Source organism: Polychytrium aggregatum (genome assembly GCF_025602895.1).
Source record: "Polychytrium aggregatum strain JEL109 chromosome Unknown BJ171scaffold_157, whole genome shotgun sequence".
NCBI lineage: Eukaryota > Fungi > Chytridiomycota > Chytridiomycetes > Polychytriales > Polychytrium > Polychytrium aggregatum.
Window position 1 is genome coordinate 66,428 of NW_026516359.1, and position 24,180 is coordinate 90,607.

Consider the following 24,180-nt stretch of genomic DNA (forward strand, 5'->3'; position numbering starts at 1 on the left):
CTAGATCCTAGCCTCGCTAAGATCAATAAAACCCTTCTCTATCTTTTTCTTTTGATCTCCTCTTGATCCCGTGATCTGACAGTCGAAGTGAGAAGCGGTGCAGCTGTGCCTTCATCCACGGCTTGAGTCCGTCGGTCGAGTTGTCGCGGAGGACCGAGATCAGTGCTGACAGGATCGGGTCGGAGCTGTACTGAGTGCGGATGGTGTCCAAGAGATCGTCGGGCGGGGGTCCGAGGTTGACAATCGCGTTGATGATCGAGACTTGGACGGCCTTGGAGATGGCTGTCGGTGTGCGCGAGAGCACGTCGGCGACCTTGTTCCACGAGCCGGGGATCCACTGGATCTCGAGGTCAAAGTCCAGCATCGTGTCGATGGCTCGCTGTTGGCGCTTGTTGAGGGTCTTGGAGTCGAGGATGTGCTTGAGCGCCTTCTGGTCGGTGTGGAGGAAGACTTTGCGGCCGACGAGGTAGTTCTTGAACTTGTCGAGGTGGCGGGTGATCGACAGCAGCTCGCCGTTGTAGGGCGAGTAGTTGAGTTCGGATCCGTGCAGTTTCTGCGAGTTGAAAGCGATGGGGCGCACCGTGCCGGATCCGTCCATGTCCTGCCCGATCCATCCACCAATCGATGCGCTTGACTCGGACCAGTCGGTGAAGAGGTGAATGTCCTTGTCCGGGTTGACCATGTGCAGCGACTGAGGCGAGAGCAACTTGAGCTGCTCGAAGGCGGCGATGGCGTTGTCGTCCCAGACGACGGACTTGGTCGAGTTGGCGGAGCGGGTGGTGATCAGAGTCGAGAGTGGACCGGCGAGGGCAGCGTAGCCAGGGACAAAGCTCATGATGGTGTTGGTCAAGCCGAGGAAGCTGCGGAGTTCGTGTTCGGTCGTTGGTCGCGGGTAGTTCTTGATGGCGTCGATGCGCGAGGGATGCACTTGGATGCGTCCTTCGCCGATGATGAAGCCGAGATAGGTGACGGTCGAGTTGAAGAACGAACACTTCTCGGGTCGGATCTTGAAGCCGTGTCGGTGGATCTTGTCGAGGACCAGTTCGATGTGGCGGATGTGCTGGTCCTCGTCCTCGGATGCGATCAGGATGTCGTCGATGTAGACGAACACAAAGTCGTCGATGAACTCGCGGAAGATGTCGTTCATCGCGGCTTGGAACACGGAGGGACTGTTGGCGAGGCCGAAGGGCATCACAAGCCACTCAAAGTGGCCGTACTTGGTCCTGAAGGCCGTCTTGGGGGTGTCGGCGTCGGCAATGCGGATCTGGTGGAATCCGCGTTGCAAGTCGAGCTTGGAGAAGACACGGCACTTGGACAGGCGGTCGATGATCTCGCGCATGTTGGGCAGCGCGGTGCGGTCCTTGACGGTGATCTTGTTGAGGGCGCGGAAGTCAAAGACGAGTCGGAACTTGTCGCCCTGCTTGACCCAGAAGATCGGTGCGCCGAAGGGCGAGACGGACTTGCGGATGTGGCCGATCCGGAGCAATCGGTCGAGTTCGTCTTTGAGACGAGCGAGTTCTTCGGCCGACATTTGGTAGAGCGACGACCAGGTTGGCTTGGCAGAGTCGTCGAGTCGGATGTTCATGTCGATGCCGGGTCGGTGAGGCGGGAGTTCCTTGAGTTCGTTGAAGGCATCGCGGTACTTTGCGATGATGGATCGGTGTTCGGGGGTCAGTGGTTCGAGGACACGGGCAAGTTGGGCAACGGGGTCGTAGGGTTCAACAGCAACTGTATTCAAGTCACTGCTCAGAGTACAAACATACACGGCGCCGGGAGTCGAAGCCAGTGCGTTGATCTGCTGGGTCGACATGTGGTACTGGGATCGGAGTTCGAGGGTCGTGAGTGGCATTCCGGTGTCGGGTCGCGATGCCGTCCAAGTGTGGTGCTTCCCGTCGATCGAGAACTTGATTCGGTTGGAGGGCCAGTCGATCTCGGGGTTGGTCTGGTCGAGCCAGTTCTTGCCGAGGATAACGTCCCAGGTGAGTGGCGCGGTGAAGAGGTTGATGCGGGCGTGGTAGTCGTGGATGGTGAGGTCGACGGGATCGGTGACGGAGGACGGGAAGGACTTGCCGTTGGGCATCGTGACGGCGTTGGCGGTGGTCTTGGTTCGAAGGTCGAGGGTCGAGGCGAGGGTCTCGGAGATGTGCGAGTTGGTCGCACCAGGGTCGATGAGGACGGTGATCGGGGAGCCGTTGAGGGTGGCGTCGATCACAAGCAGTCCCTTGCCGTGGTTGGCGGCAATGCGGTGGGGTTCGTCGATGAGAGAGTTGATCAGGTGAGGTCCGGTGGCGAGAGTCAATAGTTCAGCGTCGGGGGTCGGAGTCGGATGGCGGCAACTCGCCGGGTCCTTCAGAGGTCGTAGTATCCAGGGGTTGCCGCCTCGTCGTTTCCCTGATCTTCGTAGAAGGTGGCCTGGTCGGCGGTCTCGACGATGGCGTTGATGCGGGGCTGGTTCAAGGGACACTGCGAGGCGATGTGGCCGAACTTGCGGCAGCGGAAGCAGCCTCCGTTACGGCGGAGGTACTCCTTCTCGCGGTCGGTGAGCTTCTTGATCGGGCGCATGTCGACGTTGTCGAGGTCCATGGCGTTGGGGTCACGTGCGGGAGGCTGGGTCGGCTGGAAGGCGGGACGAGGAGGACGGACCATTGGGCGGAACTGCGGCTGACCAGGTGGAGCGCGGAAGAGAGGAGGTCGCTGGAACTGGAGCTCGCGGAAGGGTTGATCGCGGAACTGAGTGCGAGCGGGCTGCTGCATCAGGGGTTGCGATTGACCCATAATGGACTCGTATCGCTCGGCGAGGGCCATGGCATCTTCGAGGGTGGCTGTGTTGGAGTCAAGCTTCCATTCGACTTCGATGCGCACCCTGTGCTTGAGCTTGGTGAGGTAGCGCTGCAGGTTCTGGCGGTTGTTGCTGAAGTGGGGCAGCTCGAGGAGGAGATCGCGGAAGCGAGAGTTGAACTGCTCGACGGAGCCGGTGTGGCGCAGTGCTTCGAACTCATCCTCGGTGGTGCGCAGCGAGGTGGACGGAAGGAAGGTGTCGCGGACGAGGGACAGGACGGCGGCCGGGGTCAGGTTGTCGAGTTGCTTGCCCTGGGACCAGAGGCGCCACCAGGTCTTGGCCTTGCCCTTGAGGTTCATGGCGACGGTGGCGACAGCGGTGGCGTCATCGAGACTGTGGAAGGCAATGTACTCGGTCATTGAGAAGACAAACTCGTCAACGACAGCAGCCTTACGCTCGCCAGTGAAGGCGTCGGGGAGCGGGATCTTGGGACGCTTGAAACCGGGAGGGACCGTGGGGAGATTCGGCTGGGCAGTCAGGGCGGAGAGGACCAGGGCGCGGTCCTCGAGCGATAGTTGTTCAAGGGCCTGGAGACAGGCATTGACGGCGGGATCGTCCGATGCTACCATGTCAGATCACGGGATCAAGAGGAGATCAAAAGAAAAAGATAGAGAAGGGTTTTATTGATCTTAGCGAGGCTAGGATCTAGAGTCAAGTGTGTCTGGGGTCGAAGGTGATGACCAGAAACATGAGCGGGTGAAGGCGGGCTATTTATCTGTCTGGCGGTCCCGGAGGCGAAGCCTGCCGCAGCGGGGGCGAAGCAGCGGAGGCGGCGGGACAGCAGCCAGGCAGCAACGGCTAACCGGAGAAACATGTGAAAGTCTGACAAATGCTCGGTGGCTGACAAATGCGGGTGACACAGCGTCTGACTAATGCATGGTCGATGACAAATGCAGGGAAAACAGAGCGGCGTGTGCAACATGAGAGCAAGGAAAAAGGAAAGGCGTCACAGGACAAAGGAAAAGGAAAGTGTGCGACGCAAACAGTGACACAAGTGCGACGGTGCAGCTAGGCGGGCAGAGCGATCTGTGACATCCCTCGACAGGCCACGGCGGAAGGCGGAGATCTTGGCTTCGTCGTTCCAGGGAAGGTGTTAGGGATAGCTCCTGCCTGCTTCCCACTTTGACTGCACACTTGGCTGTTCCTTTGCCCTTTGCTTGTTTGTTTGCAGCTCTGCAGTTCCCCTCCAATTTTCCGCCTTTTGCTTGTCTCTTCCGCTCTTGCGCTCTTCCGTTTTCCCGCGCTGCTCCGCTTCCTTTGTCTTCTTCGCACGCGCCGTGTGACGACTTGATCCAGTCGCCACATGTCGCGAGGGCTGGGTCGTGCACGCGAGCGAGGAGACTCCCCACCACCACCACCCCCACTGCGACTTGCTGGGTTCCCACGGTATATAAAGGGCGATGCCCCAGCACCGGCAGGGCCCAGCAAGACGAGTCTTCTGTTCATCTCGCCTCCCTGCCTACTCTGCTGACCAGCCTGTCTGAATACACCTCCGTTCCCACGCTGCCTTGCCCGCTCCGCTCGCCCGTACTCGCCGTTGCCCATTACTCGCCCGTCCCGTTTTCTGCTAGCCCTGCGTTCCCGTCTCCGCCCCGTCCCCCGTTCGTTACATTAGACTCGGCTTCCTACCCGTTTACCTTGCCCGCTATGACCGACCCCATTATCCGCCTCCCTGACCCCTTTGATGGAGATCGCCATCAACTTCGATCGTTTTTGACCAAGGTCAATATTGTCCTCACCCTTCATGAACCCCGCTACCCCACCGATGCCCACATAGTGGGTCTGGTTGGCACACTCCTCTCCGGGCCCCTTTCCGACTGGTTTGAAGCCTTGTTAAGTTAGAAAGCCCTCTGCTCCGCAACTTTACCCAGTTTCGTACTCACCTCGAAGCTCGTTATGGGGATCCCCATGCCGAAATGAGAGCTGAAGCCTCGATGATGAAATTAGTGCAAGGACGCAAGCCCGCATCAGTCTACGCATCGGACTTCCAGCTCCTGCAGGCTGACATCCACTGGAACGAGGCCGCCCTCATTGCCAAGTTTTACGGTGGCTTGAACGACGACGTCAAGGATATGCTCGCCATCCGGGGCGAGCTGCCCGACACTTTGTCCGAGCTCATCGAGGTCGCCACCCGACTCGATGCCCGCATTCACCAGCGTCGAATGGAAGCCTCCAACACCGTTCGTTACAGGACCACTTCCAGCGTTGTCCGCCCACCGAGCCGAAGCCTTCCCTCCCGCGCCCAGAGAGACTCAGCCAGTCGACGCCCCTGTTCCCACGGACCGCGAAGCTGAACGCCGCCTCCGCCGTACCAACAATCTCTGTCTTTACTGCGGTGACAGTGGCCACTACATCAAGTCCTGCCCCAACCGCAAGCCCTTCAACAACCAGGGAAACGACTCGCGCCAGGGCCTCTAAGGGCCACTGCCCTGGCGCACACCAATGACAACAATAAACTCGTTTTTAAGGAATCATCCTCAATGTTCCCAAAGGCCCCTATTCCCGTTCCTGTTCCCATGAAGCACACTGCTACCGCAGCAGCTTCCACGACCACCCCAAATTTGCGCTCTCAACTTCCTCCAGTCCGCCCGCCTCTCAGTCGACTCCCCTCGTCTCCCATCTCCCGTCTACCAACTCCCACCGAGGACTCGCCTGGTCGACCGCCGCTCCCCCCTGCCACGCCCCGGCCATCCGGACCAAGCACGCACCCGGCCCTGGGCGGCAGCGTGGGAAACGCCAACAAGGGTGACGCGTGCCTGTCCCCAACGGACGACCAGCACGACGGACCGTGGGAAAGCACGCGTCCTCACCACAAGCCCGTCCCCTGGCCCACCACCAAGCACACCAATCAGTCTCCCATCAAGCCCGACCCCAATCTTGCCTCCCCCCAGTCTGCCGAGTCCTCCACTCTCCCCGCCGACCAGCACGCACCTCCCCCAATCCCAAGGATAGCTGACGCCTCCTTGGGGACCTGCCCGCATGCCATCTCGGCCGCCGCATCTGGCACCCCCAACACCAGCCTGTTCCTTGTTTCAGCCTCTCTCGCCCACGAGGACCTTCTCGTGCCCACGGTGGCCATGGTCGATAGTGGCAGCACGACTTGCTTCGTCGATCCCACGTTCGCCCACGATGTCAATCTGCCGCTTCGCCCCAAGGCTGCGCCAATGTCGGCGGTGGCCATCGACGGAAGCATGCTCCCCTCAATCACGGAGGAGACAGCACCAATCGCTGTGCACGTGGGAGACAGTGCCGAGTCTCTCGTGTTCGACGTAATGCGTTGCCCGCATGCCCCCGTCGTCCTCGGCCTCCCGTGGCTCCGTAAGGCCAACCCAGGATTCGACTGGGTTTCTGGGACAATTCAATTCCCGATGAGCCAAGTCGTCGCTGCGTCGTCTGGCGCACCTGTTGAGCCCAACCAACTTCCTGAGAAGTACTCGGAGTTCGCCGATGTCTTTTCGAAGCGCGAAGCGGACCGTTTCCCGGAGCACCGCCCCTACGATTGCCCAATTGACCTCGTCCCAGGTGAAGTACCGCCCTTTGGGCCTATATACAGCCTGTCCGGTGACGAATCCAATGCCCTACGGGAATACTTGGACGAGAACCTCGCGAAGGGGTTCATCCGTCCGTCCAAGTCTCCCGCGGCATCGCCAATCCTCTTTGTGAAGAAAAAGGATGGGACCCTCCGCTTGTGTGTCGACTATCGAAGCCTCAACAAGATTACGGTCCGAAACCGCTACCCGCTTCCCCTCATCCCGACACTACTCGAACGGCTCAGTGGGGCAAAGGTGTTTACCAAGATCGACCTGCGCGGAGCGTACAACCTCGTACGCATCCGCCAGGGAGATGAATGGAAAACAGCCTTTCGTACTCCATTCGGGCTGTTCGAGTACCTCGTGATGCCATTCGGACTCACGAACGCCCCCGCGGTGTTCCAACACTTCCTGAACGATGTGTTCAGACATATTGTCGGATCACGGGATCAAGAGGAAGTGCCAGATCGCGGGATCAAGAGGAAGTCAAAAGAAGAAGATAGAGAAGGGTTTTATTGATCTTAGCGAGGCTATGATATAGAGTCAAGTGTGTCTGGGGTCGAAGGTGATGACCAGAAACATGAGCGGGCGAAGGCGGGCTATTTATCTGTCTGGCGGTCCCGGAGGCGAAGCCTGCCGCAGCGGGGGCGAAGCAGCGGAGGCGGCGGGACAGCAGCCAGGCAGCAGCGGCTAACCGGAGAAACATGTGAAAGTCTGACAAATGCTCGGTGGCTGACAAATGCGGGTGACACGGCGTCTGACTAATGCATGGTCGATGACAAATGCAGGGAACACAGAGCGGCGTGTGCAACATGAGAGCAAGGAAAAAGGAAAGGCGTCGCAGGACAAAGGAAAAAGAAAGTGTGCAACGCAAACAGTGACTCAAGTGCGACGGTGCAGCCAAGCGGGCGGAGGGATCTGTGACAAACTCCCAGGATGAGCATGAAGAACACGTCAAGGAAGTCCTGCTGCGTCTGCGAACCCATGGCCTGTCCGCGAAGCCTGAGAAGTGCATGTTCGACCAACAAGAGGTCGAGTTCCTGGGATTCGTGGTCACCACCGGCCATGTGAAGTTGGACCCGTCGAAGGTCAAGGCCGTTGTCGAGTGGAACCCCCCGCACACTGTCAAAGGTGTACAGCGCTTCCTGGGCTTTGCCAACTTCTACCGTCAATTTATCAAGGACTACTCGTCGCTGGCAATTCCCTTGAACGCGCTCACGGGGAAGGACGTGCCGTTCAGCTGGACCCCTCAAGCACAAGCCGCGTTTGACAAGCTCAAGAGTCGATTCACCTCCGCCCCTGTCCTCGCACATCCCCGCCTGGATGCGCCGTTCGTCGTGGAAACGGACGCATCCGACTATGCCATCGGAGCGGTCCTCTCGCAGCCTGACGACAGTGGTATGCTACATCCAGTGGCATTCCACTCTCGGAAGCTGCAACAAGCAGAGAGCCGCTACGATGTGCACGACAAGGAGTTACTGGCGATCGTGGACGCTCTCAAGCGCTGGAGGCACTTCCTCATTGGGTCACCGTACAAGATCACAGTGTTCTCGGACCACCGCAACCTCCAGTATTTCATGGAGTCACGTGCCCTCAACGGGCGATAGGCCCGCTGGTCGATGTTCCTCTCGGACTTTGACTTTGTGGTCTCCTATCGGCCGGGTAAGACACATGCCAAGGCAGACGCACTGTCTCGCCGTGCCGAGCACGGATTTGAGGAGGGAGGGGGTCATGCACGGATCGAAGCTCCCCTCCTGCGACCTGAGCAGATCCTCGCAGCCATGACGCGTCGCGACAACTCCGACACGAACCGCGACAACTCCGACAACCCCGACAACTCCGACAAGCACCGCGATGACTCCGACGCAAACCCAGACGACATCGTGGAACCAACAACCACCGTGCCGGACCGCCCCATCCCCGCCAATACCGGCACCACGCCCAAGGCAACGGTCACCAACAATGGGGAACAGCTCCGCCTGCTCCAGGAGTACCACGACAACCCCCTGGCCGGCCACTTTGGAATCAACAAGACGTTCAAGCTACTCTCCCGCGATTTCACCTGGCCAGGTATGAGGCAGATGGTCGCCGACTATGTTCGGTCGTGCGACACCTGCGCTCGAGCCAAGACCCCACGACATGCTCCAAGTGGTCTGCTGATGCCCCTCCCGATCCCGGAACGACCGTGGGGGTCCATCTCCATGGACTTTGTGACGGACCTCCCACAGGTCCAAGGATTCGACTCGATTCTGGTGGTTGTGTGCCGTCTGACAAAGATGGCACACTTCATCGCGTGTGCCAAGACGATCACCGCCCAGCACACAGCCACGTTGGTGCTCCGCGAGGTTGTGCGATTGCACGGGTTGCCCGACTCAGTTGTATCTGATCGCGGCCCCCAGTTTGCCTCTCGTTTCTGGGACAGGTTCCTCGAACTGCTCGGAACAACAACCAACCTCTCGTCTGGGTTCCACCCCCAGTCTAACGGTCAAACGGAGCGTGTGAACCAAGTCCTTGAACAATACCTCCGATGCTACACCTCCTACCGACAAGACAATTGGGTGGACCTCCTTCCACTGGCCGAGTTTGCATACAACAACGCAGCTCACGAGTCGACCGGGGTCGCACCATTCTACGCTAACTACGGTCTTCATCCTAGATTTTCTGTGCACCAGCCTGTCGGGTCAATCAATCCGGCTGCCGAGTCACACGCCATGCTCATTGGCGATATCAGGGAGTACTTGACTGCGAACCTCCGCGACTCCCAGGAGCGTTACAAGTACTACGCGGACCTGCGGCGAGCGGAGGCACCCGAGTACTCCCCGGGTGACCAAGTCTGGTTGCGCCGCCTCAACATCAAGACCACTCGCCCCTCTGACAAGTTGGACTACAAGCGCATTGGTCCGTACAAGATCAAGAGGAAGATCAACGACGTTGCCTACGAATTGGAGCTTCCACCACGTTTCCGGATTCATCCGGTATTTCATGTGTCACTGCTAGACCCCCACGTGACCCCACTCATCCCCAATCGTATCATCCCACCCCCACCACCAGTTGAAGTCGAGGGCAATATCGAGTATGAGGTCGAAGAAATATTGGACTCGAAGAAACAAGGTCGTGGGATGCTTTACTTGGTATCCTGGAAAGGATACCCAATGTCGGAATCCACCTGGGAATCGCCCGCAAATGTGAAGAACGCTCCGGAACTGGTGGAGGAGTTCCACCAGCGATACCCGGACAAGCCAAAGCCGGTATCCAGGTCTCGCAGTCGGTGAAGGGGGGAGTGATGTGACGACTCGGTCCAGTCGCCACATGTCGAGAGGGCTGGGTCGTGCACGCGAGCGAGGAGGCTCCCCACCACTACCCCCACTGCGGTTTGCTGGGTTCTCACGATATATAAAGGGTGAAGCCCCAGCACTGGAAGGACCCAGCAAGACGAGTCTTCTGTTCATCTCGCCTTCCTGGCTACTCCGCTGACCCGCTTCCCTGAATACACCTCCGTTCCCACGCTGCCTTGCCCGCTCCGCTCGCCCGTGCCCCGATAGTCCCATGTCCCGTCCCCGGTCCGTCCCTCGTTCATTACAGTTCGGTGTTGTATTCCATATCAAGAGAGATGTTTCCAATGATCCGAAAACTCTCAATGACGCACTGTTGCCTCTGCCCATTATCCAACACATAACACAGTATATCCGTGCAGAGTCTCATTCTCCTCAACTGTGTTTCCTCGATGCCTTCCTTGGGCGCTGTGAGCTTGCCGGTGGGTTGGCACGTCGATTCGGTAGCGAGAGGTGATATCTAGACCAGATATTTATCAGCTCGTTGGCTTCCGTTGCTGTGTCTCCCATCCAGATAATGACTTCCAGATTCTTACCTTTCCTTCTCCACTCTCTGCCGCAAAATTCCAGTCATCACAAACTCGTTGGTGTGGATCGTCCATCCCTTCTGAGCAAGTGCTTGACACTCCTCCTCGTCTTCATGGCAGCCCAAGACGATGGTATTTTCGTCTGGGGATTCATCGACTCGCTGTATCATCTGAGACACGATGTACGGATTTAGTGGGCCATCACTATGTTGATCGTTGCGGTCGCCATTACTTCCACCTTACCGTGCCGCCCGATGCGCTAACAATCTCCCTCAGCTCGTCTTCCGCAGGTTTAATATTTTTTGTTGCATAGAACTGCAGCCCCTTCATCAGCGAACTTGGATGCATCTGAGTCTGTGCAAGGGAAGACCTCAGCGAGAAACTATGGGCCTTCTCGCCTTCCTTATCTTGTAAAATGAACTTCTTTTCGTCTGCCAGTTGAGCGTCGTAGTCGTCACTATGGCTGTCTCCAAGTCATCATACTCATCGCTCAAGATGGAGCATCATTTATCTTCCAGCAATCGCCGAACTCTTACCCACAAAGTAGCCCTTTGATTTTGAATCGTCGAGCCACCGGATACTGACAATGTTCCGACCAGCGGAAAGCGCACATAAAAACTTCACTGTGCGTCGTATTTTGTCTGTGACCAGGTGTGTGCAGTCTTCCCATGAATCTGCGACTCGTCCACCAAGATCCTCTACGATCTAAATTAAGCCCAGCCAAGTCGATCGCTTCAGGTTCAGAATATACCACCACGTTTCCCCCCCCCCAACACACATGCATCCGGAGTATTTTCGCCACTCACCGCCCGACGTGACTCATCATCGATTCCAGTAAACATGACACTTGGAGCTATATCTGTGTGAATCGCCTTTGCATCATCCGTGCCGTATGTCCACGATCGCTGCGCTCGAACCGAGCTCGTCCAGCTGTAATTTTGAGTTGACCACATTCTCGTTAATCAACTATGGCTTACCCCATTCTTCATCCCGCCTGCGACATGCATTCGTTACAGGCTCTGACACTGTCGTCAAAAATATGTTCTAGATCATCCAGGACTAATGGATAGGAAGGCTACACACCTATCTTGCGACTGCTGTACCGACTGGCTGCTCAAGGGGTTCATAATGGCTTGCTGATTCTGCTCCTCGTCCGTTAACAGACCCGAGTTTCCACGGGGCAGTGTTCTCTGAGAGGCACTTTCTTGGTTGCTGCGGTCCCTTATTCGCTTTGACTGTCGAGCTGCTGTTGAGATGTCTCGAGCCTTGCGTTTCCGAGTTTTGCCCAGAGTCAGAGTGGCATTTGCATCACCCTCGCTTTGAGCAGTGGACACTGATCTCAGTGTCGAGGACACTGTCAGGGCAGGGGTATATTGCGACAAAGTCTCGTGCTGTGGGCCTTCCGAGCTGTCGCTGGCGCCATTTCGTGTGATATGAACTGAGGCCTGCTCCTCTTCAGTCACATTCTCGATGTTCTCGGCTGCCTCCTTCGCTTCCGAATATGAACCCATCTCGGCAATGTCGTCTATTTTCAGTGTAGCTGTGTCTGGGGCCTGGCTGATCGAGTGTGAGGCCCAGAGCTCTGATACCCGTTGCTCCTCGTCTTCGACAGCGGTTGATTTGCCAAAAACTTCGGATGTCTTGCTGTTACTTCGACTACTTCGACTACTTCGGGTGCTGGTTGTTGTTGATGAACTTGTCCGCCAAGAGACAGCCCTTGCTGCTGCTCGATGTTCGAGGACCACCGAGGGCTCGGAAAGAATTACCGAATCGGAAATCTCATCCCACCTACCAGGCACCTTTCGACGACCTGAGATTGCAGATTTTGCCAAACGCTTCTTTGCTTGGCCCCTCTGTGAATTTCCGCGGAATGATTCGGCTTCTGCGTTCACTGGAGGCACTGAATACTGAAAGCTGGACTGAGAAACACGATGCACCTCATTGTCCGTCTTGTCATCCGAAATTTTTGACTCGTTGATAACATCGGGTGTGCTTGACTGATGAGCCGATAGTGTCGCACCATCACTCGTGCTGGAATTCTGCCGCTCGGACACTGACGAATGGTTTGGGTTTGGGCTGGATGAAGGGCTGTTTCGTTGAACGCTCTTGTTTCTCGATTTGGCAGCAGAGTCTTGACCGTCACCAGTATCGTGAATATCAGCAAATGATGCCAAGGCATCTTGTGCATGGTGACAGTTTGATTGGGCGGCGACGCACGAATCAGCGACCTGATTGGTGATCCGGTTAGTTGATGTCCTCTCCGCGGCCAGATGGAGGGCCATGTTCATGGGAACGGTCGTACTTTCCGTTTCCGAGCCCATCCACACCCCGCCAGGTGTGTCAGACAGAGCATGTGGATCAACTTGGCCTGGAATCTCTTCTGCCCGGTGTGCAATCGAGTCAATGCCATCGTCAGCTTGGACTGGGGCATTGTTCTTCTGGACACGATCGACACCGATATCAGCATCCGGCTGGGCTTCTTCGTTTGGATTTGGCCCATTCGTTCTGCCATCGCCAGGATCGCCATGTAGCAGAGCCCCTCGTTCGTTTGCTATCGCAGGGTCTGGCGTGGCATGGACGCTCCGCCCGCTCTTGGCGGATCTGGACGACAGGAATCCGTCCAAGTCCGCCTCGATCAAGAGAGTTGGCTCCAGATCCAATCCGGTTTCGGTCAAGTTGTTCTGGACAAAACCCTCGTCTGGCCAGCTTCCAATGTCATGTTGGGGCTGCAGAGGCTGGGTTTGAGGCTCGCTGCTGTGAAGACTTGTCGCTCGGTTGGCTCCTGAGCCGCGATCGTCCAGCAGATCAGGCGATGGAAGTATCAGCTTTGACGAACCCTGCTCGCTCTTCGTTTGTGTCGATTCATATTCATCAAATACATCGGCGCCTTCCCCTAGGAGGTCGGCCGGGCTAGCCTTCTTTATCTTGGAGCGGCTGCCGCCGGGAATATGAAACGCGGGGCTTCGAATCGGCGAAAGCATCGACTGATGGGTCCGCGAGATGTTTTCATGGATGAGAGGGACAGAGCTCGAAGCTTCATCAGCCGGGATAACTGGTTGAGTTGAAACAACGTGCTCGATATTCGACGAGCCTGTACCCTCGACGATCTGCGTTGTTGACACCATGCCGCTCTGGACGAGTTGGGTGGACGGTCCATCGAACGGCGGAGACGCAAATGGGGCCGGCATGGTTGGCTCTACACTTCCAGAGTCAGTCTGGCCGAGCGGTGCTCCGTCGTCTAGAGTATTCAACAAAGTCAGCCAAGCAGACCACTTCATAACCGCTATGTTCGCCGATATCCTGCCTCACACTTGCCTGTTTGTGTCTCCTACACCGTTAACCAAAGAACCGGATATGGAAGGGGTCAAAAGCTGGGCGAGGCCGATTCAAGAGCTGGCAACATGGGTCAGCGGCTTGGTCTGGCAGTGCGAGACATCAAGCCTGCTGGCGCCAGATCCGCTCATGGAGCCAGACCATCCATGGACCCTGGACAGCTGGGCTCCCTTAACCGCCGCCTCGCCCCCCCCCCCTCGCTTCATTCTCTGCCTCGTCATGCCTCTGATGTTCTCGGCATACCACCGCCCAGAAGCCCGCATGCTGGATAATGACTACCTTGTCTTCGCGAAGTGGATCAACGATTTCATAACGGCATACGGCCGGCCCGAATTGAACTGCTTGGTTGTTCAATAGCTGGTACGCCCTTGCAGGATACAGTCTAACGGAATCGTCACCTTGGCCAATAGAGGTAAAGTTTGTGGATTCGAGGTCCTGGATAAAATGGATCGATCCTTGCGAGGATATCTCTACCGAGGATGAAGAGCATGTGTCAAGGCAGTAATCAAGCACCCAGCAGTGTTCGTCAGAATTGTCGGCTGGAGCTGTTGAGAGGAGTGAGCAGTGTGATGGATGCTGGTCCCATCTGATTCTGTCCAGCTCTCCCAGGCGAGAGTCCCTACAGACTGGTCTCTGACGGAACTGTTACCAACCGAAAATCGCATGGAGTCCGCTGACACCAGGCACGGGCAATACGACATCAGCTTCCATGTTGCTTCCAACACAGGTAATTCCTGTGTGGATGGGGTATTTGATCTGGTTGTCTGGATTGGCTTCATCAATGCAATAGAGATAGGCAGCCTAGTCGCAGAAGCGCACGATCGGTCGGGATCGACCGCTGTTGTCAGTTTCCATGGGAAGTTGGGGGGGGGTAAAGATACCCCATGTGCGCAAGCGAGGGGCAGAGTCTTTCGAGACTCGATGGATACCCTGCCGACTTGGCGGCTCCGCATCTTCCGCTCGCGGTTGCAGCTTTGATCGCCGGGCAAACCACATTATCTTCTGGACGAGAATCGGTTCGGAATATGCGATGGCACAGCGCCTCAGTGCGGCGGAGCACCGAGGCCATAAAAACCCAAGACAAAATAGATGAAGACTTGTTTACCAGCTTCCGCTCACTGGGTGAAAGGCCCAGCTTGTCCTTGACTTCGTTGACAAAGGCCAGTTTGGACAAGAGAGCCTGGTCGTAGGACGACGAGTCGCTGGGGTCGCTGACGGCTTGGGTGGGCTCGACGGAGGCCGGATAGGTGTTCGCAAAGGTGCCGAGGAGGGGGCTCTGCGATCGCGGCAGCGATTCACGCATCGCTTTGGCCGGCCTGGTTGGATCGGGTTGGATCTGGGAGAATTGAGGGGGCGATCTGGGAGGACGTTCGCTCCAAGATGATCAAGGCCATGACGACCCAATCCCCAAGCAGGCCGCCCGACATCGCACCAGGCGCCGCGCTGCGCATCGTTCGCGCCTCGCCCTTCGCTTGCTGCCGCTGCTTGCGTGTCATCTCATCGGACAGATCGCTCGGGGCCGAGATACGGACACTTCCCAGCAGCCCAGTCGGCCTCAGATCTCCAGAGTCCACAATGCTTCCCTCGGGCCCCTCAGGTAGCGGCAATCTGCCGGTCGGCGCTGTAGGCGACGGACAAGCCCTGCGTTGATGGCCCCATTGCTGCCGATCGCTGTCGATCGCTGTCGATCCTGGTCGGTTGCTGTCGATCCTGGTCGGTTGCTGCACCTCCCGCTGATTCACATTCTCCCCACCGTGTTTATCCCGCCGGACGCAATGGTATCCAACCATAGGCTTCTGTAAGTCGGCTGTTGTGCGTGTTTAGCGATGGGCCTGTGGATCTCTGGCAATGCAGCCCAGGACACAATCTCATGGCGAATCCTCATCGTGCAGACAATGCACCCGTGTCCAAGGGGGTGTTTCTGTTCGTCGGAATCAACAGCCTACTCTCGGCCGTTTTCAAGTTCAAGCACAGCTTTCATCTGCAGCTTTTCCCCCACATTGTGCGCGACCACCAAGTACGTTTGCTCCGGCCGTGGATACCATTGGAGGTGCCAGCACTTGCCCAAGCCCATACGGACAGAGCCCGGGACTAATCTTTTGATTGCATTCGAACTCGTGGTGGCGAATGCGGATGACCGGAGCAGTTCTGGAGACTGATCTCAACTCATTGCGGTGAGTTTGCTGGACAGCCATGAGCCTGAGGAATCTCACTACTTGCATCGGCGCCTTGGTCCTGCCTCTGTTATGATTTTAATCGCCACCCCTCTCGCCGCTGTCTCGTTCAAACTCCTCAACTATCAAACTTTCAAATCGTCGCGCTGAACTACTTCCGACGAACAACCAGCTTTCCGCAGCAGTGCAGAGATCCTGTTCGGCAGCCTGTTGATCTACCACATGCGCTTAATTGAGCGACAATGGGGAACCTCCAAGTTCGCTTCCTTTGTGACAATCACTTCGACCCTGTCAACCATATTCTACGTGGCCGTCCTCGCCTCGGGCCATTACTTTGGCCTGAAATATGTGTCGTCGGGACCATATGCCATTATCGTACGTTCCAACCTACGCAACCGCGCCAGTGACCCCGACTAGAGTCCACTGCCGATTCGTCTGCGAGGCCGCTCGATGGACTGAGACTCGCCGGCTCCGATTACTCACTCTCCGACTCCCTCGCACCGCCAGTTTGCTGCCCTGTGGCAGTATCATGCAACTGTTCCGGCCACTTGGAAGTCGCAGTTGCTGGGCATGAGCTTCAGCGACAAGTATCTGCCATACATGATGGCTGCCCAGGTAACTTGGTCGCGAGTTGGCAAGTTGTATTTCGATGCAAGTTCGAGTTCTGATATGCGGCATCAAGCTCCACTTGTGCGATTGACCCCTTGCTGTCGCCGTCATGCATGGCCGGCGTCTTGACTTCACGCCTCGAATCTGGATCGCTGTAACCGTCTGGGCATGGTATTGGTCGCATCGGTCTCATCTCGCCGCAATCTGCCTTTTCCTCCCTCATCCTTCCCCATTGGCGACATGGATCGCGATCCAAACGAGGAAGCTCTTGCTGTCGTCGTTCCCAAACTCAGCCGTGGCCGGCGTCTGTGGCCTTGCCGCAGGAATGCTCTATCGACAACCGCTACTTCCCTTCCAAAAGTGGCGCTATCCCCAGGCTGTTCGCAGCTTTTGCAAGGCGTGGATCCTTCCCTTGCTGATGTCCTCCAATGTCCAGCGACCTTCCCTCACCAATGTTCAGGAGCGTACACCTCGACCACCCGCCCCAAGAACCAGTAACCATGATGCCGACACTATTGCCCAAGCTTCGACAGAAAATCCTCCAGAGGAACAGATCTCAGCCCTTGAAAGCATGGGCTTCCAGCGCGAGGACGTCCTCGCCGCGTTGCGCATGAGCGGCAATGATACAAATCGAGCGGCTGCACTCTTGCTTGATGGGCAGGAGGGTCAGAACATGCAGTGAACCTGGGTACACCGATTGACACGCTCTATTTGAGGATTGGGTCTTCGTCATCGAGAGAGCCTTCTTAGCACGATCCCGTTGCTGTGGACGGATTATAGCTACACGAATCTTTGTTTCCGAGCCCTGTGATGTGACAAAGTCTATACTCGAATTCTCAATATTGGCATTGCCGTTCTGGATCGTACTGGGCCTGGTGTGATGCGCCATACGGGGATCTGGATTTGGATCTGGATTTGGATCTGGATCGCCGTCGGCAATGACCACCAGCACAGTCATGGACTCTTCATGGCGCACCATTGCCGTTGCCCATGGCATTGATCTGAGATATACACGGCCATGCCACACACACCAACACCAACCGACAGACACGGCCGTGCGGTGTGCTCAAGAGCTGTCCTTTTCAACACCGTCATGCCCTCGCCGATGCACCGCCGACCGATAGCACACCGAGGTTGCACCGCAAAACAAGTTTCACGACAGAGGACTATTGATAATTGAGAGTGAGGCGATCCCTTCGGATTTCCGACCATTACAGCCTTTGACAACAAGCTGTGCTGCCGCTGCCATGTTAGGCCGTTCGCAAAATCAAATGGATGCCCGAGTCCGATTCGACAGGCCCGCTGAGCTCTCCGACTTGCAGGGCAAACCTAAAAACATGGATACCACCAAGCATCAGAACGTCGAGCGCCCAATCGGCCGTTTCAAGCGCATGCCCTTATCCGTCCGTCAGCTCATTGATCACCCATCGTGCTTGATGGCATGATCCTGCAGGACACCACACTGGCTTATTCGTCGACCCAGGTCCTCGCACGACGAGCCATCGAGACTCCACTTTGGTCGATACGAACGTGGCGGATTCAAAGGCAGGCTGCATTGCGCCAGGTCCAAAAAACCCAAGATCGCCGTCTTTCTTGCCGAACTGCAGTCGCTTTCAGTTCGGGCCAGCTGTCCGAGCGTTAGTTCGCCGCTGACGATGCGCTCGCGATAGCCTGAAACAAGTGAATGTTGCATTGAGATAATCAGTGGCAGGGGCGAGAAAGCCGCCCGAAGCTGGCAGGATCTGCTTCCTCAGACACTCAGCCACTACCTTGAATGATTGCATAGGCCTCTTCCTTGGTTCGTGTGATGTTTTCCTGATGGCACCCACGGTAAGTTAGCCAGATAGACGGGGGCACAATCATGGACCATGTCAAAGAACAGCATGCCAAGCACTTGACGATGAGTAGAGGGCTCTCTATGGCCAGCTGGTCTAGAGATGAGAGAATTGGCATCCGCAAGCCAGAGCAGGTCGCTTACTTGTTTCCACGACGACGGACGGCGAGAGTCCCTGTGTTTGACGAGAAGATGCGAGGCACGCACTTCCCCGGCCTTGACGTGGGGCTTGTAAGAGTCATCGGGCTTATCCCACTGACTCTCGCCTGTTTGGCGGTTGAAGTAGTAAGGTCGATCGCGGGATTTTGACCAGCGTTCCTGCGTTGGGCGAAAGACAACCCGACGGCGACGAATGCAGATCCAGAGCGTGATGATGGAAACGAGCACGGGGATGAACAGGGGATGAGAATGGGGATGAGAATGGGGATGAGCAGACTGATCATATTCAGGCGTCCAGAGGTCCGCAGTTTGGTCGTCGTCGTCGCAGGCGGATCGATGCCGTGCAGTTCTCGTCCTGACCTCCCAGGGCGACTCCATTGTGTCGGCGGCTTGTTGCTGGCGATGAGAGGGCAAAGATGCAGAACGGGAACCCAGGGGCCAGAAGCGAGGGTTGGGCACTTGCTCTCGCTCTCGCCTGTTCTCGCCGAGACCTGCAGGGCCAAGACGGCAGCCCAACCCGGCTGAGCGAACGCTCCTCCCGCCCTCTGCATCAACATCCGGCCGATATGGACAAGACGCTGACATATCTTTTGAGCTCAGCAGCCGAGTTTCTGTCTCCGGCAGCGCAGAAACAGCATATCCGTGATGTCTTTGTGCGGTGCTGGACCAAGATCCGCCAGGCGTTCATGAGTTCGGGTGAGTTTCGCCTTTTGGCCAACGGCTTACTCCCCTGGGGACGTGTCTGTGGAGTGCGCATGCGATCATGTCGGCTGTGCTGGAACTGACGACCGAGTGTGCGCCTCCCGTTGCACTGGCTGGGTTCCCAGAGGTCCGCTGCCAAGCGATCGAGGAGATCGCAATCAAGGAGCAGCTCGAGACAATGCTTGAGTGTCTCAGGAGAGAAGAGGCGCTCGAGCGACATCACAGCGAGGACGACGCCACGATGGGGCCTTGTCTCGAATTCATGCTGCAGACGCGGCTGATCGAGACACTGGTCGACTTTGGAGAAACAAACGTACGACGGATAGGCATCCCATGAAAGTCACATTCTTGCCCGGCGCAGCAGAGTGCATGCAACATGGTTCTTACCACACTGTCTGCTGCGCTGCGAATGACTGCAGCTTCCCGAGGGCCTGCTGAATGAGGTCCTCGGCTTTCTCTGCCAGCTCCTCTCGACGCCGTTCTATGCCACCAAGCTCCTGCCTCAAGAGTCAGTTCGTTTGCCCCTCCAGCGGATTGTCCTGGCTGCTCACAATACGCCTTATTGCTTTGAACCCGCAAATCGTGAGCCTCAGGTCGGGGTGCCTGCTGCAGACAAGGGCCATCTGCCGTCGCTCTTCCCACATTCCCATACTGAATCCCGGAGCTCGCTGGCGACCAACACAAGGCAGCTCCCGAGCGATGCTGGTGCTCCAGACACAGCACAGCTCGGCAATCCGCTGCCAACATCTGGTCAAAGCCCCAGTCCACCGGCGTCATCAGACGAGTCGGAATCCACCATAACGCTCATGCTAATGCTGATCGTCCTCGTACTTGAGCATATACAAAAAGTCCCTATATTTATGGAACTATTCTTTGGACTGCTCAAAATTTGCGATGAGCCTCAGGACCAGCTCGAAGCAGAACGCACCATTCGCGAGCACTTTCTTGTTGGCGTGCCCCTCGGCTACATATCGCGATCCGACGACATCGGTCGACTCGCCCGGGATGCCTTGAAGCTTCTCAACTCGATCTTGATTGAGGCAGGGGCAACCCGCATCAGCATGGCTCAGTACATTCACTTGCCTTCACTGTGCAAGATACTGGTCTGTATACTGAGTCCAGTCTGTTGTCGTACTTGCTTCCATATCTGCCTTGTTCTCGGGATGGCCCGGTTTCATACTCAAAATCCGGTGGCAGGGATGCCCGAGGCGAAGTCGGCGACCGATAAAGACAATCATGTGGTCATCTGTCGGTATCTCTGACGCGCACTCAAGCATGCTCCTTATTGCTGGTTGACATTTCTCTCAGATGAATGACATTTCCGAGCAGTACCTGCAGCAAATCAAATCCAGTAGCTTGCCACCAGCCGATAGCGCGATCGCGGCGGATTCAGCAACGTCGAGCCCCATGTTCGACATGCTCCATATCCCGGTGTGGAATATTATCAACGAAATAATGAACGAAAACCACTCTGTAAGTACCCGGCTAGAGCGAGATTGCTTGAGCCAGGTTGAGATTACTTCGGCGTGATAACATGTACATAACATTACAAAGCAATTCAAGGAAGTCATTCGCGAGAACCTCGTGTCTTTTTGGGACCACAAACTTGGCGTTGGAATATGCAGCAAGTATGTGGACAGTCAGCGCATCAGAGAGGGGCCGCAGAGCTAGCATCCGCAGCTGCCGCCTCTTCTTGCTCAAAGCGAGACGCCAGATTAATGCAGTTCAAACTTCCACAGCGACCTCACCACAGCCAAGATAGCAATGCTCTTCATGAGGGACATGTTGAAATATACGTGGTCCAAAGATCTGCAGTCGCTCCTTGTGGGCTGCTTGACTGACGCAAACGAAGCCGCCGGAGTCTCCGCTCTTTCTGGGCACATCGGCCGCGGCTCGTCCGAGGTTTGTGTTATGCCAACCCAAGCTGAACCTTGCACTGAGGGGTACAGCCATAGCGACAGAGCTGATGTGATGATGGATTGACTGTGATTACAAACTGCTCCCGGTTGCCCTATCGATGCACGACCATATGCCGATTCCAGAATGTTGACTCTGCAATGCTACCTTCGTCGTGCCCCAGTTGATGGAGGCAGCACTATCGCTTCTTTACTACCTACTATCAACAGATCACGGCGCTGTCACCACCATGCTGGCGACGCCGGAGAGGTCACTGCAGTGGGACTTGGAAGCATCCGACTCTGTTTCGCCGTCAATGACGCTTGAGAGCGCACTCTACCAGTAAGAGTCCCGTTTTTGTTTTGTTATCTTGAGCCCAGTAGTCGCCTCGATGCGTCTCCGAAGCCAAACCAGCTGCATATTCGATGCTCAAATGCGGCCGGCCTGGAATGATACTCTACTGTTTCCTTTGCATCGACGGTTGTATGGCCGACAAATCCCACGGTTAATTAAACTGACGGATACGCTCTCTATGCAGTCTCTTCCAAGTCGCGCACATTGTCAACCGCAAAGAGCATGTCGAAGCGATGCAAGCCCCCGACATCATACCTCTCACCCGCATTTTTGAGCAATGTTTTTCCAGAGACACAAGCTCGGCCACGATATTTGCGCCAGTCTCACGCCAGTGCATGCTTCCGAAGCATCTTTCTGGCTGGCAGCTTCGCTCTGTCGGAAACGAGCTCCTTTCAAATGTGCTACTTACATTGCATCAGTTTCCGACGCTTTCGTACAACAGCCAAGTGCTGCTGACAAGCTCTATTCTCGTGATTGCTCGGTCGGCTGGGTCGAGAACGCTCAAGGACATCGAGTCAGACATCGCTTTGCCAGAAGCAGAGCCGCGAAGCCAAGACACCATTGATAGACCCATATATTTGCAACCTGATATGTACCTTGGAGATGGTGCGTTCGACGGCAGTCGATCACGATATGTCAGCCCGGACTCGGCCTTGCTCTTGAATCGGAAGAGTTCCGCAGCATTTCCATGTATCTAACGGTTTATCATCGGCCAACGACTCGCCTTTAGATTCATGAAAAGTTCACCGTCTACATCATCGAAGACAACATATTGGATGTTCAAGCCAAGATGGAGAGAATCAAGAGCGATATCGGCTCTGGGCCCATCAACAGCCGCCAACCGACCGAGAGACAGCATAGTCGGAAAGGAGATGCGCCGCATTTGTCGGCCCTGCCCACCGTTCGACCGTCGGACCTGCAGAGTTCCGAGACGAGACAGCCACCTCGACCGGTGGTGCCGACACCTTCGGGCCGTGGCCGGCGCTCCTCGTTCTTTGTCCGTCGCCCGCCTCGTACCCACGAAAACGAAACCAAGGTCCTGCGCTCATGTTTGGTCCTCCGTGAGTTTGCCGTTGAGCTTTCGGAAGTTCTGTTCATCAATCAGCGAGCCAGCAACTTCATGCCGGAGGACGATTCGGTTGATTGGTAGGCTGTGACTGTAGTATCGAAAGTTGGTTGGTCCAGCCCGAAGCGCCCGTGCTCGACTCTTCCGGGCAAAGCGAGGTGCGAAGGAGCGTCTGGCCCATCACCCTGATTACTCCACGACGTCACCAATGAGAAATTAAGACAGGTGGTATTCGCTCTTATGAAAATAGAACTCGTGTTATTCGACTGGAAGAGTTATATATGACTGGAGCTTATTCGTCGAGTGAGCCCGATACCCTTCGTTTGTGGCTGCTGCCAGTGCCAGGCGGGCCCCGGGAGCGCGGATACGCCTCCGAGGAGCCAGGTCGCTCATATTTGCGTCGAGAAAATAGGGGCTTGACCCACTGGTCATCAAAATTTATGAACCAATGCGGTGCCGAGCGCTCGGTCGCGATAGGGGGCCCATCCGACAGGGGCTGGGAGGACGCGTAGCTTGAGACCGACGAACGTGGAGCAAACGATGCCAGCGGGTGCTCGTCCTCATATTCGTATCGATAGCCAGAGTCGTCATCGTCATCTTCAAAACCGTCGACGCTTGAGTCTGTAGCATCGTCTATGTCGTCAGCGAGGGCATGATTTCTCTTGGGGCCGACATCTGTTTCGATTTTCAGTCGTTCGAGGGCATAGTTTGTGGTACCGCCAAGAATCAACACGCTAATGACACATACGACCAGAGTCGTTGAGCGAATGATGTCTCCGGCTTTACCGGTGACTTCAAAGGCAAGGGCAAAGGCGATGGCACCACGGAGACCGGCCCACCACATCATCCATTGGTGGTTCTTTGGAAGGTGGTTCACTTTCCCGTAGAGTCGATATGTGACCGAGTTGACCAGCCAGGCTAGAGGCACCGTTGAGATGTAGCGAGCCACCAGCAATATGATCTAGTGGTTTACGATTTGCGACGAGCGCGGCGAGTCATCGTTCCTGTCAACATCGGTGGCAACCCCGCTGCCCTATTTGATTGGTGCCCACAGGGCCGACATCCAATTACACCAAGCCGATATGCTGTTGCGTTGTCGAATCGAGGCGAGCCTCCAATAGCGTCGGAATTGCCGTGGCACGGGAGCAAGATCTCGGCCAATTCGGAGACGCTTCACTCACCAGGATCAAAACGATCAGGACCGGCAGGAAAATAGAGTCTGATCGGGTAAAGATCGATATTCCCAGGTAGATAAAGACAAAGTTTTCACTCATCTGGGAAAGCACCCGAAACATGTACTTTGTGGTCCGTCTCGAACGCAGGCTGAGATTGTCGTACGCATAGTGCTTGAGAGTGATGCCACAGAACAGCAGCGAAACTATTCCAGACAGGTGACAGCCGTTGGAGAGCAGATACGAGGCATATGCCAAGAGCAACACCATGCACGACTCTAGCGACGGATACTCAAACAGCTGCGAGTGCTTGAGCATGAGAGTGCAAATCAAAGCCATGATGACGCCTATCATGAGCGATCCAAAAAATAGAGCCGAAAACGACCCAATTCCATAGAAATGCTAGAGAGTGAGAAGGCGGAATCGCTGTTGAAGTTGGAGAGGGTGCTGCGAACGTGGCAAAGGGGAAAAGATACAATCGTAAGGATCCACTCTGGTTGCCTCGACTAGCCCCGATTCGCATTGGCGCCGCCCAGCCGCACGAGCGAAGGCACACGATTTGACATACGTGAAGAGTGCGATGGCAACCGAGTCGTTCAGGAGACTTTCGCCAAAGATGATCGCATAGAGCTGGGGATCGACTCTGCGCTGAT

At 56.3% G+C, this 24,180-nt stretch overlaps 7 protein-coding genes across 7 annotated transcripts; 2 read left to right on the forward strand and 5 right to left on the reverse strand.

Annotated features, from left to right (window-relative positions):
- Window positions 1-9,807: 9,807 nt before the first annotated feature.
- On the reverse strand, window positions 9,808-11,033 carry BJ171DRAFT_543790 (uncharacterized protein). Its single transcript, XM_053112993.1, has 3 exons — window positions 10,472-11,033; window positions 10,238-10,398; window positions 9,808-10,161 (listed from the first exon to the last, which is right to left on the reverse strand). The coding sequence occupies exons 1-3, from the start codon at window positions 10,574-10,576 to the stop codon at window positions 10,077-10,079; spliced, it is 351 nt and encodes a 116-aa protein (XP_052961576.1). The 5' UTR covers window positions 10,577-11,033; the 3' UTR covers window positions 9,808-10,076.
- On the reverse strand, window positions 10,488-13,660 carry BJ171DRAFT_79311 (uncharacterized protein). Its single transcript, XM_053115890.1, has 5 exons — window positions 13,544-13,660; window positions 11,312-13,466; window positions 11,035-11,158; window positions 10,814-10,933; window positions 10,488-10,659 (listed from the first exon to the last, which is right to left on the reverse strand). The coding sequence occupies exons 2-5, from the start codon at window positions 13,414-13,416 to the stop codon at window positions 10,600-10,602; spliced, it is 2,409 nt and encodes an 802-aa protein (XP_052961577.1). The 5' UTR covers window positions 13,417-13,466; window positions 13,544-13,660; the 3' UTR covers window positions 10,488-10,599.
- Window positions 13,661-15,055: 1,395 nt separating this feature from the next.
- BJ171DRAFT_543797 (uncharacterized protein) lies at window positions 15,056-17,210 on the forward strand. The gene is made up of 7 exons (XM_053112994.1): window positions 15,056-15,158; window positions 15,354-15,359; window positions 15,454-15,578; window positions 15,708-15,735; window positions 15,908-16,110; window positions 16,243-16,350; window positions 16,610-17,210. The coding sequence occupies exons 1-7, from the start codon at window positions 15,137-15,139 to the stop codon at window positions 17,024-17,026; spliced, it is 909 nt and encodes a 302-aa protein (XP_052961578.1). The 5' UTR covers window positions 15,056-15,136; the 3' UTR covers window positions 17,027-17,210.
- A 32-nt stretch (window positions 17,211-17,242) lies between these two features.
- BJ171DRAFT_543799 (uncharacterized protein) lies at window positions 17,243-18,792 on the reverse strand. The gene is made up of 5 exons (XM_053112995.1): window positions 18,698-18,792; window positions 18,323-18,496; window positions 18,114-18,159; window positions 17,875-17,932; window positions 17,243-17,673 (listed from the first exon to the last, which is right to left on the reverse strand). The coding sequence occupies exons 1-5, from the start codon at window positions 18,713-18,715 to the stop codon at window positions 17,595-17,597; spliced, it is 375 nt and encodes a 124-aa protein (XP_052961579.1). The 5' UTR covers window positions 18,716-18,792; the 3' UTR covers window positions 17,243-17,594.
- Window positions 18,793-20,275: 1,483 nt separating this feature from the next.
- On the reverse strand, window positions 20,276-20,616 carry BJ171DRAFT_543804 (uncharacterized protein). The gene has a single exon (XM_053112996.1). It carries the CDS (start codon window positions 20,608-20,610, stop codon window positions 20,344-20,346), a length of 267 nt encoding a protein of 88 aa, XP_052961580.1. The 5' UTR covers window positions 20,611-20,616; the 3' UTR covers window positions 20,276-20,343.
- A 323-nt stretch (window positions 20,617-20,939) lies between these two features.
- On the forward strand, window positions 20,940-22,613 carry BJ171DRAFT_543805 (uncharacterized protein). Its single transcript, XM_053112997.1, has 5 exons — window positions 20,940-21,002; window positions 21,104-21,277; window positions 21,474-21,770; window positions 21,805-21,895; window positions 22,020-22,613. The coding sequence occupies exons 2-5, from the start codon at window positions 21,123-21,125 to the stop codon at window positions 22,437-22,439; spliced, it is 963 nt and encodes a 320-aa protein (XP_052961581.1). The 5' UTR covers window positions 20,940-21,002; window positions 21,104-21,122; the 3' UTR covers window positions 22,440-22,613.
- Window positions 22,544-24,173, reverse strand: BJ171DRAFT_79440 (Sodium/hydrogen exchanger family-domain-containing protein). The gene is made up of 3 exons (XM_053115891.1): window positions 24,096-24,173; window positions 23,537-23,974; window positions 22,544-23,316 (listed from the first exon to the last, which is right to left on the reverse strand). The coding sequence occupies exons 2-3, from the start codon at window positions 23,879-23,881 to the stop codon at window positions 22,648-22,650; spliced, it is 1,014 nt and encodes a 337-aa protein (XP_052961582.1). The 5' UTR covers window positions 23,882-23,974; window positions 24,096-24,173; the 3' UTR covers window positions 22,544-22,647.
- Window positions 24,174-24,180: the final 7 nt, after the last annotated feature.

Coding starts and splice junctions, on each gene's coding strand:
- BJ171DRAFT_543790 (XM_053112993.1), bottom strand. CDS start 10,576: ATGCATCCAAGTTCGCTGATGAAGGGGCTGCAGTTCTATGCAACAAAA. Junction 10,399..10,471: donor TTAGCGCATCGGGCGGCACG/GTAAGGTGGAAG, acceptor ATCGTGTCTCAG/ATGATACAGCGAGTCGATGA. Junction 10,162..10,237: donor CAGAGAGTGGAGAAGGAAAG/GTAAGAATCTGG, acceptor TATCTGGTCTAG/ATATCACCTCTCGCTACCGA.
- BJ171DRAFT_79311 (XM_053115890.1), bottom strand. CDS start 13,416: ATGCCGGCCCCATTTGCGTCTCCGCCGTTCGATGGACCGTCCACCCAA. Junction 11,159..11,311: donor GTACAGCAGTCGCAAGATAG/GTGTGTAGCCTT, acceptor TCAAAATTACAG/CTGGACGAGCTCGGTTCGAG. Junction 10,934..11,034: donor ATGATGAGTCACGTCGGGCG/GTGAGTGGCGAA, acceptor GGCTTAATTTAG/ATCGTAGAGGATCTTGGTGG.
- BJ171DRAFT_543797 (XM_053112994.1), top strand. CDS start 15,137: ATGCTTCCCTCGGGCCCCTCAG. Junction 15,579..15,707: donor ACATTGTGCGCGACCACCAA/GTACGTTTGCTC, acceptor TGACCGGAGCAG/TTCTGGAGACTGATCTCAAC. Junction 15,736..15,907: donor ACTGATCTCAACTCATTGCG/GTGAGTTTGCTG, acceptor ACGAACAACCAG/CTTTCCGCAGCAGTGCAGAG.
- BJ171DRAFT_543799 (XM_053112995.1), bottom strand. Junction 18,160..18,322: donor GTCCGTCGTCGTGGAAACAA/GTAAGCGACCTG, acceptor GGGTGCCATCAG/GAAAACATCACACGAACCAA. Junction 17,674..17,874: donor CCTGCCTTTGAATCCGCCAC/GTTCGTATCGAC, acceptor CCATGTTTTTAG/GTTTGCCCTGCAAGTCGGAG.
- BJ171DRAFT_543804 (XM_053112996.1), bottom strand. CDS start 20,610: ATGACTTCCTTGAATTGCTTTGTAATGTTATGTACATGTTATCACGCC.
- BJ171DRAFT_543805 (XM_053112997.1), top strand. CDS start 21,123: ATGGAGGCAGCACTATCGCTTCTTTACTACCTACTATCAACAGATCAC. Junction 21,278..21,473: donor CTTGAGAGCGCACTCTACCA/GTAAGAGTCCCG, acceptor CTCTCTATGCAG/TCTCTTCCAAGTCGCGCACA. Junction 21,771..21,804: donor TCTATTCTCGTGATTGCTCG/GTCGGCTGGGTC, acceptor AAGGACATCGAG/TCAGACATCGCTTTGCCAGA.
- BJ171DRAFT_79440 (XM_053115891.1), bottom strand. CDS start 23,881: ATGATAGGCGTCATCATGGCTTTGATTTGCACTCTCATGCTCAAGCAC. Junction 23,317..23,536: donor TCCTGATCGTTTTGATCCTG/GTGAGTGAAGCG, acceptor GTAAACCACTAG/ATCATATTGCTGGTGGCTCG.